Source organism: Dipteris shenzhenensis, chromosome 30, assembly GCF_047967505.1.
Source record: "Dipteris shenzhenensis isolate YYH24624 ecotype China chromosome 30, Dip_SZ_1.0, whole genome shotgun sequence".
Lineage (NCBI taxonomy): Eukaryota > Viridiplantae > Streptophyta > Polypodiopsida > Gleicheniales > Dipteridaceae > Dipteris > Dipteris shenzhenensis.
Window position 1 is genome coordinate 23,988,299 of NC_141625.1, and position 13,945 is coordinate 24,002,243.

A 13,945-nucleotide genomic window follows, 5' to 3' on the forward strand; every position below is an offset into this window, starting at 1 on the left:
CCTAGGTTGCATGCAACAAGGTTCAAACGTGGGCTGTCGTGTTGGTAGGTAGACATTGTAGCATCCACGATTCTATACGTTGTCAATGGCTGGGGCCGGTGGAAGACCAATCCTAGTTGTCTAATCGAAAATCATTCATAGTTGTAATCAACGCTCCACTCAATAATCATCAGTTGCATTATGTCTAGAATATTATAGTGACCAGCTCTACTCAATCGTTGTCCCCAAGCACATTAAAGACACTCGTCGGCGCTTGTGAAGTGCCACTGATTCAAAAGTCTTCATCAGACGGTACACGAATTGTGCCTCTTCGTTGTAGCCGTTAGATCCTGCACATGAAAACATGCGCTAGTTATGCACCCTTCAAACTGTCAAACGTTCGCCATTTATTTGCCTCTCCAAGTCGTTGATGATTGGGAATTGAGGCCGATTGGTTTTTATCGGTCATAAACCAGCTTTGGGCTTGACAACAGGTCGTTGGTTTCACTGGTTTTCTCTAGTAAAGTTCAGCTAGTGCCGATTCCTTATTGCTTAATGGGTGTACCATAGTGTCTCTCGACTTCACGACGATGAGTCGCTGGTTTTATCGGTTTCCTCGTGATAAGGGCCGAGTGGTGCTAATTGCCTATCCCTTAAACAAAATAACACCCACTCACATTTGATAGAATCTTACGTTGCAAAATACAGCGTCCCTATGAAAAATCCAACGCCATGTGTCACATTTGTCGCCTTCCTGACGGCTAGGGAAGGCCACATGTCGGCCTTCTTAATCGAAATCCAGTCGGGTTTTGGCTCCCGGTCGTCGGCGGACTCAATCGGAATCCAAGTGGGAAGGCCCTTCTTCCCCTACCCCATAATGTGTGTGTACCATACCATAAGCGTGGGTTGATGAACGAGGATGCTAACAAATGCGGCAGAAGAAGAGACCGGGGTTAGGTTGGGTATCTTCATGCGTCTCTTCACTTGCCTCTCTCTCTCTCTCTCTCTCTCTCTCTCTCTCTCTCTGTGTCGGTGTCTCTCTGTTAAAGCTCTGCGCCTCCCTTTCTGTCTTCTCTCCCCTGCCTTTCGGTCTCCCTCTGTGAGCCTGAGCCTCTGGTTCTGTGGGAGGACTGCCATTTTGCTTTTGTGGGTTTGGCCTGAATCAGTGTGTTGTTGTTGTTGGGTGGGTGCATTCTGAGAGAGAGAGAGAGAGAGGATCCAAACGGGACCTCCATTGGTGGTGGTAGGGCGATTGGCTGGGCTTTTTTAATAATCGTAGGCGTACGTATCCTCTGCGTACACAGCTTTGCTGTGTGCAGTAGTACTGTGAGGCTTTTATATATTCTGGGCCGGATTGGAGCAAAAGAAAGCAAAGCGGTAGCTGTTTGCGCTTGCTTTGTTCTGGGGCAGCAGGAACGCATTCTGGGCATTCTTTGCGTGCTCATTCTCGGCCTGGAACGGTAGCCAGCGCTGCGCATTCCCTTGCTTCTACGCTAGAAACTCCTCCTCTCTTCCCCCCGTCGCTTTCCTGCTCATACATTTTGCCCGCGGTGTTTTTTTTGCTCACCCACCTCCGATCCAGCAGCATCCCCCCCCTCTACCATGCCTTAAATCCCCTTCTTCCTCCCCATGTCTTCTCTCATTCCCCCCCTTAGCTCCCCCTTAGCTCCCCCCTGACTCGCTTCTTGGCTCCCTTCAGCTTCGTTTCTGCCGAAGAATCGCAATTCGGCACCTTTGGAACTCTGCTTCCTTGGTGGGCGATCTGCTCTTCCTCAAATCTTACTCGCCCACTTCATGGATTCCGAAGATGATATGCACGATGCCTTGGGAGGCACATCGGACGGTGATTACTACGAGCGGAATGACGAGGATGAATACGGAAGCGATCTCATGCCCACCGACGACGACGACGACGAGGAGGGCGAAGAGTCGGACTATGGTTTTGATGACAACGGCGTGGATGATCCGCAGCCTGGATACCGTTATTCACAGGTATCGCTTTTCATTGTCTTGAACCGGATCCTCCATCGCTATGTAGTACTGCCTCGTGTAATAGTCTCCAAGTGTACTTGAGGGGTCCTTTAATCTTATCAGGACCTGCCGTTGGAGACAAACCCTTGCGGCACGATTTTGCTGTTGTTCTACCCCTTTCTTTTCTCTGTAGATCATGTTTACAGCTTAACCCTAGTTTCACCAAGTTCAAAATGTCGTTTATAGAGCTGTCGTGATTCGGAACACTTTCAGCAAACATGCCTTGCAACTGTCACTCATCTCTATCAATAACACAGCCTGTTTGCTGCACCACAGTTGCCCATGTCTGAAGTTACAAGCACTGGAAGGTCTGAAGTTACAATCACTGGAATTGACAAGGTTCTTTTTGAAGAGCACGTTATGACATTGGCTGATTATCGACGTGCCCTGTTCAGTTCTGTGTCAGAACTGGCCGTTCCTGTTTTTTCTCTTGATGCCATATGCCCTTTCTTTAGGGTTTTTTCTGGGAAGACCGAGTAGTCGAAGCTGGACTGTCTAAAGACTGTTTAGGCACAGCTACCACCTGATAAAGAATGCCAACCTTAGACAAATTTCGTATTGAGCTTCAATGCAGCTGGAACCTTACTCATAAAATACGTTCTAGATGAGTTGCTTCAGAGAATTGGAGTGTCGATTAGTCAGCCTTACTCATAAAATACGTTCTAGATGAGTTTGACTGTTGATTAGTCAGCCTTTTAAGAAGAGAACTTTAATTTGCTGTATGCCCTGCCTGACTGTGCAACATCGATTATGGCAAGTTCAACTGAATGAAGGCAGTATGGCTCTGCCTTCGACTAATTCCACGTCATTCTTATAGAAATGGGATCTTGAACAACTGGCTTTGAATAGATGGATATGCCTTTTGTGTTGATGTGGACGTATAAGTCAGTATACTTTCAAAGCTTGAAATCATGGCTTAGTTTCAGTGGCTTTCCATTGGTTTGCTTGCTATGCAGGCCACTTACACAATTTTAAGTGAAAAGGATATTCGACAACGACAAGAGGAAGCTGTGACGAGCGTTGCAACTGTGTTGGATATTTCAAAGACACAAGCTGGTATCCTTTTACGGCATTTTAAATGGTACTCCTCTCTACCATATTTTTGTTGCTCAGAATACTCCAGTTCATCACCTCCTGTTTTTTTGGAAGTCACCACAGAACTTTTATTATGTCTACTTCTATGTTATGAGGGGAGCTGGCTTATTGTTGGGACAGTGTTATATGTCTTAGTGTATGCCATAACTTCAAGAAAGGCATCAAAACTTGAAACTAAAATGGGGCTGACTTCTCATAAAACTCTGCACACTAAATGGTAATGTAGCATAAACTGCATGAAAACAGGTTGAAAGTCAAGTCGATTGTATTATTCTCGATGGCGTTTTTTGGGGCATTTGATGTGCTAGACAATATGCAACACCCTTGTCAAAACTTGGCATTCTTGCTTATTTGTTGATTCGTTCTCTTGTATTGTGTTTCACTGAGTTTGTCACCAATTGGATCATTTCAAACCCTTGTGTATGTCCTTTTAGGTCAATATGCCATTCATCCATCTAAGGACATAATCCTTGCACTCATGTCTAGTAAAGGACACCATTGTTTTGTTTTTTAGCCTACTCTAGCAATTACATTATACTTGTCATTTCCCATCAGGATACAACTAAGTTGTTGTCTTTATCATCATGAGTTTGCTCTTCATGTCTAGATATTCAAGAGGAAATCAGTAGAAAGTCTTTGTATGCGTGTATGTCATGTGTACGGGGAGGGCGTGGATATTTGCGATTCTGTGAAGGCACATGCTTAACGATGGTCTGGCCTGCTTTGAATATTGGGAGCACTAACGAAGCTGGTAGGAATGCCATAGGAGCTGGTGTGATGGTTTCGAATGGTTTGAACTAGCAGTCCAATTGATTCGCATGCCTGCCAAGAGCCTCCTGATTGATTCGTCTTCGTCCAAGGCTAGTTGTTGGGTTTGGTTTTGTGTGCCAGCTCCGGGCAGCAGAGTTGCTTCCAGAATTCTCTATCAGACAGTTTGCATGGAGAGTCGCGTCAGCTAGAGTATCCCCACGAGGGCAACAAAGGTTTGGTACTAGTGATAGCCTGTGAGAGCTGTGTGGTTGAGATAGGCTGCTCGTAACAGCTCTGGGCTGTGTGCAAATCTTGTGTGTCCGAGGGATTGATCCTTGGACAGCCGGGAGGAGGGTGATTCTGCCTTGATGGGATTTTTGGAACCATTGACCATGGATTATGCCTTTTTGGGCCAGGAATGGGCTGAGTAGCAGGTTGCTTGTGGCTGTCAATGTTGAGATTTAGTTGGGTTGTGTTTGGACTGGTGCAAGGGCATTTAGTCTTTCTGTAATTCACCTGGAGGCTGGTTTCACTTGCAACAGAGTTTGGATGTGAAGGATTCTCAACTCTCTCAATCAAACTAGCGCAAGCATGTACGAAACTCAGTCACAAACTAAAGCAGCCAAGTGCCTGGACTTATGAACTAAGCCAAGTGCTAGAATAAGTGAAGGAACTGCTGATTCTTTACTCCTCTTCCTACGTGCTTATGAACCCTTGCTGGTTCACAGTTACCAGGGGGGAACGCTGTGAACGTCTGGAATGCTGTTCCATGAAGGCAGGTGCACGGGGGCACCTGTAATAGCCCCAGAATGTAGGACGCATATCGGAACTAGAATTGGCGTTCCGGGTACTGGACCATGGCACAGGCCTGGTATAACCGCAGTGAAATTTTTTTTTCCGCTTCTGGAGACTGCATTTTTCTGTGCGCTTGGCTTCTACCACACCCTTGCAAGCTCCTACACTCCGCTCAGCCCTCTTCTAGTACCTACCTATTCAGCCCTCTTCTAAGCCTCTCAGCCCCTTCTCTCAAAGCCCCCCCTCTCTCCACTCTCTTTCCCTTCTCTCTTCAGCCCTCTTCTAATTTCTCTCCACTCTCAGTCCCCCCTTCAAAGTTCTCGTAGTCCTCTCCACCATCAGCCCCCCCTTCTCTCAGTGGCTCCTCCACATGGCTTTGAGGCAGACAACAAATCTCCTTGGTGCAACGAAGTGGATCCTGTCATAGGACAATGTGAAAGGAGCACACAAGTGGTGGTGTTGCTTTTGTGAAGTACCAAAAAATGGAGGCACAAATTGAGCGAGGGCTTTTTTATTGGGAAGATATCGCCAAACAAGAATCTCTAGAAGTATTCTGACACATGCTTCGCTTATAATTTCATCACGTTGAAGGGGCTTTTAAAGCTGAAATTTCAAGCTTTTTTCTTTTGTTGTAGGATGCAAGGTGTGAGCGTAACTCTGCAGCGGCTTTGAGATGTAAGTCCATTGCCTTGGACGAGATCTTTTGGGCTCTTGCTTCAGATTACAAAGCCTATTCTTTTGATGTTGAGGCTTCTTGATGGGGTAATCCTTGCATGGGGAGGGTATTATAAAGGGATGGATAGGTTGATTGAGACAATTCAAAGTCTCAATACTTTGTATGCTTGAAGGAAGGAGGAGTTGAGGCCACTTGCAACCTCTGGGTGGACAAATTTATCATTCACCATTGGATGCTACAGCCTTTGTTTTGGACCCATAATTTCAAGGGAAAGGGCAAGAAACAAATACGTAGGTGGTACAAGGATGGGAGACAGTATTTAGATGACTAGTCTCAAGTGGAGATGATGGGTGGACAGTGTGCGAGTAGCTGTCTATTATAGGCAAGGAAAGGGGCTGTTTGGTTTGGAGGATGCTCGGAATGGCAGGTTCAAGATTTCTTCTGTTTGTTGGTGGGAGGTCTATGGGGGCTGCATTGTTGCAGTGTTTGGCCATTTGCATACTCAGCCAGGGTGCTACCTCTTCACTTGTTGAGCGCTTGTGGAGCAATTTTGGAAACATTGCATCCCAAAAGAGGAACATGCTTGGGGTTCAGAAGGCAAATGAGCTTATATTTGTTCATGGGAATTTGCATTTGCTTAACAAGTTTAGGGCAGAGTGCACTCCTTTTGACCTGATTTGGAATTAGACGATGATGTAGTAGAGGATGCTCCTGCGCAGGCTAAGCATGAGGATGATGATGGGGGCCCAAGACTAGGATGATGAGGCTCAGCAGGATCTATTACTATGCCACCTTTAGGCCTTCAGGCCCAAGGCATGGCCTCCTTTTCTTGTGTTTTGCATATCATATGCTCTCTAATCTATAGTATTGTGCTCTTCTATGGTATTATGCACATTGCAACCATGTACAATGTGCATTTTGGTTTTCTAAAAATTTTGTTTTAATTTTTTAAAAAAAAGCTGAAATGGAAAGTGTAGAGCTGCTAACATTGGTTTGCTTTTCATAGTTTGGTATACTTATTTGATGATGGCAAGGTTCTAGTTCTTACGTTCTTTCTTCCCGATATGTTCCCATTTTGGCATCCGACATCATTGGAACGTTCCCCTTCCCTGGTAACTATGGCGTGTTTTGAGAGAAGGGGCCAAAGTGGCTGTTTGTATAGCCAGGGGAGGGCTGTTTATCCCCCCCATAAAACTGATCAGATCTGGCCTGTGACAGACTACTCACGAGATGGTCGACCTGGTAGCTTCTGGTTAGAACGACCAAATGGGTCCTATCTGGCTTGTAACCTTGTCACTATCCCATGCTACTGTCTTGAAGATGCACTCATTTGGGGGTTTACAGATAGGTATTGCCAGGTTTCCAACCACTCATGCTGTCCACTGTCATGCCCTTGGCTCCTTGGCTTGACCTGGTGCATACCTACCCAAGGGCATGTCTAAACAGTATACAATTTCATGCTCCGATGCTCTCAGGAATAGAGGTGTACATATGGAAGTGGAGCCTATTCCCCATCACGATACAGGAAGCACCTGTATGCAACCTGAGTTTTAACCCACCGATTTCACTTACACCTGAGATGCCCAATCGTAATACCCATGCATCAGAAGCTCAGCATGAGTGCAAGCCAAAATATACTCAATAGATTGTGGCCACTATCATAAAGGCAGTCACCAAAGCTCTTACCATCAACCATTCGCAAGATTCAGATGCAACCCAGCAAGTGTTCACTGATTCAACAGCTGAGCAAGAGGCCACACTATCTTCTTTGCAAGATTCTTAGACACAGATAAAATCCCTTCACTAGGAGGAGTTCATATTCCGCAAAACATCAAAACAATGACCTCGGTTTGGAATCAGCTTAAGCCAAGATTAAACCATGCAACCAGTGGAGTCACTTACAAACCATATTGAATCGATGAAGTAAGATATTTAACAACTTCCTTTATGCTCCAGAAAAAACAAAGGATATTCGTAGCATGCATTTCTTGCAAACTTTCTGGTGACTAGGTTGGATACTTTGATTGCTACCAGGGGTTGGTTGGTCTTTTTGTGTCATTCCGACTCATCCAAGCTCTCATCTGCGTCATATATTGAAATAGTTTGGGTTTGCCAATTTGTGGAAGCTTTGCGATGACAGTGCCAAGGAGCTCCGAGCGTAACATTAGTGACCGCCAAAGGAGCAACTGTGAAGGTTGTGACATACCCAACATGATCTTTTTGTATCAAACCTCGTGTACTGGGAAGGACAAGGTCTAGTGTGGGCAGAAAACAGTTGTGTGCTTGCCTTGGCTGCTGTCTTCTTTGAATCAAGGTGTTGGAGCTGAAGCGACCTGATTTCACAACTGTCAAAGTCATGTCTTTGGAACCTTTTTCATCAAAACTCTCAACGTCTCTGTGGTATTTTGAGTAATGATGCAGATACAGCCTCTAATCATTAAGTCAGATTCACCACCATTTTGCATCATGGAGGGATTGTAGGGATAGCAGCCACAATAAATTGGATGATACTGTCATGTACTGCAAGGCTTTGGAACTTCTTTCATTAAAATATTGAAGAGACCTAATTTCAAAACTCTGAAAGTCATGTTTTTGAACCTCTTTCATCAAAACTCTCAAGGTCTTTTTGCATCATGGGGGGGATTGTTGGGTCAATGCTTACAATAGAAGATTGGATGATACTGTCTTGTAGTACATGTGATTGTGTTATGTGCTTATGTGTGTGCATATCCTTGCAGGTGAAATAAAACCATCATGTATGGATTTTGCTCAGAGCATTATTAATAGTAGTGGAATTAAAAGAAAACTACGGCATACCTAGATTTATGGGCATAAACAATTACTGTGCTATGTAGAGTTTTGGGCTTATGTTGTGGGCTTCTTAGTTCCCGCAACATTTGGTAACTGGTTGATGCTGGCTTAAGTATAATTAATGAGTTTGACCTTCAAGTCTATGTTCTTTTTCTCTATCTTTTGATTTTTAAAGAAAATTGGTGATGGAGAATGGCTAACTTGTGGAATTCTCTCTGGATTATGCCTAACTAAACAGGAGTGTCAGCAAAGTGAACGATGAATGGTTTGCAGATGAGGAAGGGGTGCGAAAGAATGTTGGGCTGCTTTGCAATTCTTTATCTGGGCAAAGTTGTAATACAAGAGATGTGAGTGCTAAATGTGATATTTTAGTAGCTGTGCTTTTGGTTTTAAGAGGCTTGTCAAACAAGCAGTTGGGGAGTTTTTCATGGACTCTAAGATTGCCTCCAGTGAGACTGCAGCAGTTTGTGATTCTTGGCTAAGCACGCATTTTAACATCACCTTCTGACATGATTTACATTTTTAACGCATTTTTGTTGGAAAACTTGCAGCTTGCCTGTGGAATTTGCTTTGAGTCACATCCTCCTGATTGTATGAAAGCTGCAGTCTGTAGACACTACTTCTGTAGTTTGTGCTGGACAGGTATGCTCTGTGAAAACCTAGAAACAGACCCTTTGTACAAACAAATACAAAGATGAATGTATGAAAACAGTAGAAGATGTTACTATTTTGCTAAGACAGGGTCTGTAGAGGTCTGGACCTCTGGATAGTAAGAGCAAACGTGTTCACTGTATTTGGGAAAATTGGTTAGATCATCTTACTGCATTAGAAGTAAAGGGCTTATTAAAAGGAACATGGACCTCAATTATAGTGCAGTGACATTTCTTTTGTTTTTTGGGGGGGCATGTGCAGGCTACATCCATACATCCATCAATGATGGACCTGGCTGTCTAACGTTACGTTGTCCTGATCCTTCATGTTGTGCGTCTGTGGGTGAGGATATGGTTCTTTCTTTGGTATCAGATGAGGACAGAATGAAATACACTCGTTACGTGTTGAGGTCTTATGTGGAGGATAACAGAAAGGTTTGTTTACAATCTCCACAAAAACTAATCGTATTAATATATGAAGCAGCAACAGCTTTTGCTAAGCTCGTAAACAATTCCAAGTGGATTGAACGATCTAGCATCATAGTGTTTGGCTTTTAGATTCACCATGTGGGCTAGCCACCTTTCTGTTTATGATTCTGATTCTGATGACCTCAATGGTGAAGAGTTGTCCCTGAACCTCATTTTTGTTCAATGCATGGGTTGTATAATGTATATTTTATACACGTGCAAGTGGCTATCCATTGATAGAGATAGCGGCTTGAGTTGTAAATCATAGAATACTGGTGCAGTTGGGGTTTGCGTGTTTTGAAACCTTTGTCTTTTGACTGTCCTGGAGTAAAAAACTAAATGTTTTCTTTTTTTTGGGGGATCTAGGGGCTTATCAGCAGGCTTACAATCTTGCTTTGGTTTGTTACTTTCCATGTCAAATGGTGTGAGCTGGTTATACTCATCCTGCCCATCCTTTTCCGGAGTGCTGACTGAAACTTACTACAAAGATCTTTGTATAAATGGATGCTCATGTATGTTTGGGTGTGTGAGCATATGTTCATGCTATGGTCTACACCCATGGTTCGGTACTCAAGACGTTGGTGGGGAGGTCATAGTAGCTAGTCCTAGCTATGCGTGATGGAGTTGATGGTTTTCAACCTTGTGACTGTCATGAGATTGAAACTGCACACTGAGTTCCCTGATCCCATTGGTAACGGGTGGCACCAAACAACTCGATTGGAGCGGTGTCAGAGCCGAACCATGTAGTCCCAGAAACTACGAATGGACATGTTCTTGGATTCAACTAGATATATGTTCCTGCATATTAGTGGACATGCGAATTTCACCGTGTGAATTTTTAGTCCATGTTGTGGCTTGCTGATATTGCAATATGTCACATCTGGTTTTGGGCCAATTGATGCAAATACTTTCCCTGCTCCTCGTATTTGTTCTCATTTTCAGAAGCGTGGGGAGCCAGCCAAGTGGTTCTGAAAGCAACTCTAGCCAAGCTTGATTTCAAAGTGATCTGAATATCATTCATATGTTGAAAAGGTGTCACTCCACCTTTGAAGCCAATTGAAAATTCATTTGCCAATCCAACATGTAATCTGAAATGCTCGTATGGTAAGAGAACCCCTTTCTGTTGACAAAAAATTATTGTACATACAAGATTCCACAATGGGCTATAGGCCACTATATATCTATCTAGAAAATCCCATAAGGGGATTTAGCCACTATATATCTATCTAAAAAATCCCTTAAGGGGACTTAGCCACTATATATCTATCTATCTATACTCTTAACAACTTGGAATTGGACATTGCATGCATCATCCAACTCCTCCTAGTTGGCCTCCTCAAAATTCTCCCAACATTGTTTTGCATCTCATCAATCTATATATACGCAATCAAATTTTAGCGCGTATGTTCACTTTACTTTATTGACAACGCATGTTAGAAAATACATGATAGCTAGTTGAATTCACAATGGCTAAGTGTGGAACTTGCGTTGGGGTGATTGAAGGGTTTTCCCTCCTCATTGCTCAACTTGGACCACAATTCCATTGCACTCTTTAGATATGCATAGTAGTATTCATCCTTAGAAGGTTCCTATTCTTAGGTTTCATGCTACAATCATACATGGGAGCATAAGTGACACATCCCAAGCACTCCTGAAACCCCTGATCTCCAACCGAAGTTGGCACATCTTGGTTAACCGTAGTTAACTCTCTTGGCCCGTTGACCGAAGTGATCGTAGTCAGCTATGTGGTTCTCTGGTTAACCGTAGTTAACCCTCTTGGTAATAAACCAAGTCTCCTCGATCGAAGTCAGGCTTACTTAAGTATCTTTGACCATAGTCAAATCTTTGACCATTAAAAGAACTCTTTGGCCATAATTAACACATATGAAAACTCTTTAATTATGATAAGATAAATGGTTGATTGTACTTTGACTTAGGATATTTACATTGTGGTGACATCCCCTCGGCTTCTATTCAGTTGACCTCAACTGAAAAGCTTCCTTGTAAACATCCAAAAACCACGCGTGGATGATCGGACAACATGTCTTCATCCATCCACTTGGCATCCAATGCCGTATAATTCTTGAATTTTACAAGATACCTGTAAAACTCCTTGCCCTGAGGGCCTTTGCGTACAGTATGGTACACAACTTGCTCTGGCTTCAGCTCATCCACTTCTGGTGGATCCTCTAATACTGGCTCTGTAGGCTCTGGCCCTTGGAATTTCTTTAGAAGACTCACATGGAATGCATTGTGAATCCTCCAATGCTCTGGCAATGCCAACCTGTGTGCAACCTCATTTATTCTTTCTGTAACCCTGAAAGGGCCATAATATCTGGAAGATAACTTTGCATATACTTTTTGTTTGCCTTTAAATTTGCGGAGCCTAGCTTTCTCGAACTTTAAAAAGTACCCAATCCCCTTCCTTGAGATTTAACTGTCTTCTATGCTTATCTGCAGCTCTTTTATGCTTCTCTTGAGACCTTTCAATTGCTGTCCAGACTTGGATATAAGCTGTCTGGAGGTCTTTCACAAAGTGATTAGCTGCAAATATTTTATCCTTGGTCCTCAGGATAGGTGGCAAAGTCACCTTCCCATAAATGACCTCAAAGGGGGCTTTCCTTGTAGAGCTGTATACTGTATTATTGTAAGCAAACTCTACCAATGGTAGGTACTTTTCCTAGTCTGAACCTTGGTCACCCACGTAGCATTTCAGCATATCCAATGCTGTAGAATTTGCTACTTCACTTTGACCTTTTGTCTGGGGATGGAAAGAAGAAGAAAAATTCAGATTCATCCCCATATTATCAAATAAAGACTGGTCATTCTGGGATCTCGATCACTGACAATGGACTTAGGCATACCATGGTACTTAAAGATCTGTGCCATGAAAAGCTTAGCCATATGATTTGCCTTTATGGTTTTACGAATTGGAATGAAATGAGCTTGCTTGTTGAATCTATCAATGACAGTCCAAATCCCATCATTCCTTGACTTTGATCTTGGTAAATAAAAAATAAAGTCCATTGCAATACTTTCCCACGGTGCCTAAGGCACAGGAAGAGGCATAAGTAGGCCAGGTGCCTTTCGAAATCATACTTAACTTTCTGACACGTAAGGCATTCAGTAACAAACTGATGTATATCTTTCCGCATCCCTGGCCAAAAGAAATACATCTCTAGTGCTTGAGTTGTTGCTGTAATTCCTCTATGTCCAGCATAGGGAGGTGCATGGCATTTCTCAAAAATCTTTTTCCTCATCTCTTGGGTGATGCATAGGCAGTCATCTTTCATTAAATACCCATCTTTCAAGGAATAGTGATTGGTGGATTCGTGAATGGCATGGATCTTTGCCGCATCCATCCGTATTTCATCTTTGGATATTATATGCCCCAAGTAATGGATTTCTTCCAGATATTATGCCCTTTCAGGGTTACATAAAGAATAAATGAGATTGCATACAGGTTGGCATTGCCAGAGCATTGGAGGATTCACAATGCATTCCATGTGAGTCTTCTAAAGAAATTCCAGGGGCCAGAGCCTACAGAGCCAGTATCAGAGGATCCACCAGAAGTGGATGAGCTGGAGCCAGAGCAGATTGTGTACCATACTGTACGCAAAGGCCCTCAGGGCAAGGAGTTTTTCAGGTATCTTGTAAAATTCAAGAATTATACGGCATTGGATGCCAAGTGGATGGATGAAGACATGTTGTCCGATCATCCACGCATGGCTTTTGGAGGTTTACATTTCAGTTGAGGTCAATTGAATAGAAGTCGAGGGGATTTCACCACAATGTAAATATCCTAAGTCAAAGTACAATCAACCATTTATCTTATCATAATTAAAGAGTTTTCATATGTGTTAATTATGGTCAAATATTTTTTTATTGTCAAAGAATTGACTACGGTCAAAGATACTTGACTCTCGTCAAGTAAGCTTGACTTCGGTTGGGGAGAACCACATAGTTGACTATGGTCAGAGAGTGTTGACTTCGGTCAACGGGACTTGGCATGTGCCAAGAGAGTTAACTACGGTTAACCAAGATGTGTCAACTTCGGTTGGAGAGTTGTCCCAACTTCAATTAGAGAGACTTGACTATAATTAAGGTGCCTCGACCCTTGGTCAAAGCCCCTTAATTATGATCAAGAGCGTTGACTTTGGTCAACCAGAGAATAAATATATATTCTTATATTTGTTATGTGTGCACATGTGTTCAGTGGGGACGCCCACTGTGACTAGAATTAGTCCATAGTGTGTTATTTGCATGCAAAGCGCTAACAATTAATGGGTGCCATGGTGGTGCGCTTTAATTAATTCTTGCAGGTACGAGGAAGGGTTATTTTCCTAAGCGCTATGGAGCCTAACAAGCATCTGGGAGGCTGTTCGCGTGACCAAGTGCTTCGAAGACTCCAGAGTTGTCCTTAGTGGCATGTAATTAGGAAAGTAATATAGAATTTGACAAGTGGCTCATTGCCAAGAAAGAGAGCGTAAGAGGCCATGTAATTTCATTCACGTTTTGGATTTTATATAGGTAGCTTCAGGCTGAACTCTTGTACTCAGTTTTCTCTCAAGTAATAGAGTACCTTCGGGGGGGTCCAGCCCGATATGTTGTCTTGGGCCCTAGCTGTTTGTAGAGTGAGGGAATGAGAGAGAGTATGAGAGAGCATAGTGAGCGCAGGATTTTGACGTCG

At 43.3% G+C, this 13,945-nt stretch overlaps 1 protein-coding gene across 1 annotated transcript in view; it reads left to right on the forward strand.

Moving 5' to 3' along the window:
- The first annotated feature begins 983 nt into the window (after positions 1-983).
- LOC147881867 (putative E3 ubiquitin-protein ligase ARI7) overlaps positions 984-13,945 on the forward strand; it is a 33,231-nt gene continuing 20,269 nt past the window's right edge. Inside the window, exons 1-5 of the mRNA XM_087401297.1 lie at positions 984-1,971; positions 2,967-3,091; positions 8,376-8,484; positions 8,689-8,779; positions 9,050-9,222. Of these exons, the coding sequence (XP_087257423.1) occupies positions 1,774-1,971; positions 2,967-3,091; positions 8,376-8,484; positions 8,689-8,779; positions 9,050-9,222 (696 nt within the window). The 5' untranslated portion in view covers positions 984-1,773. The remainder of the gene's footprint in view (positions 1,972-2,966; positions 3,092-8,375; positions 8,485-8,688; positions 8,780-9,049; positions 9,223-13,945) is intronic.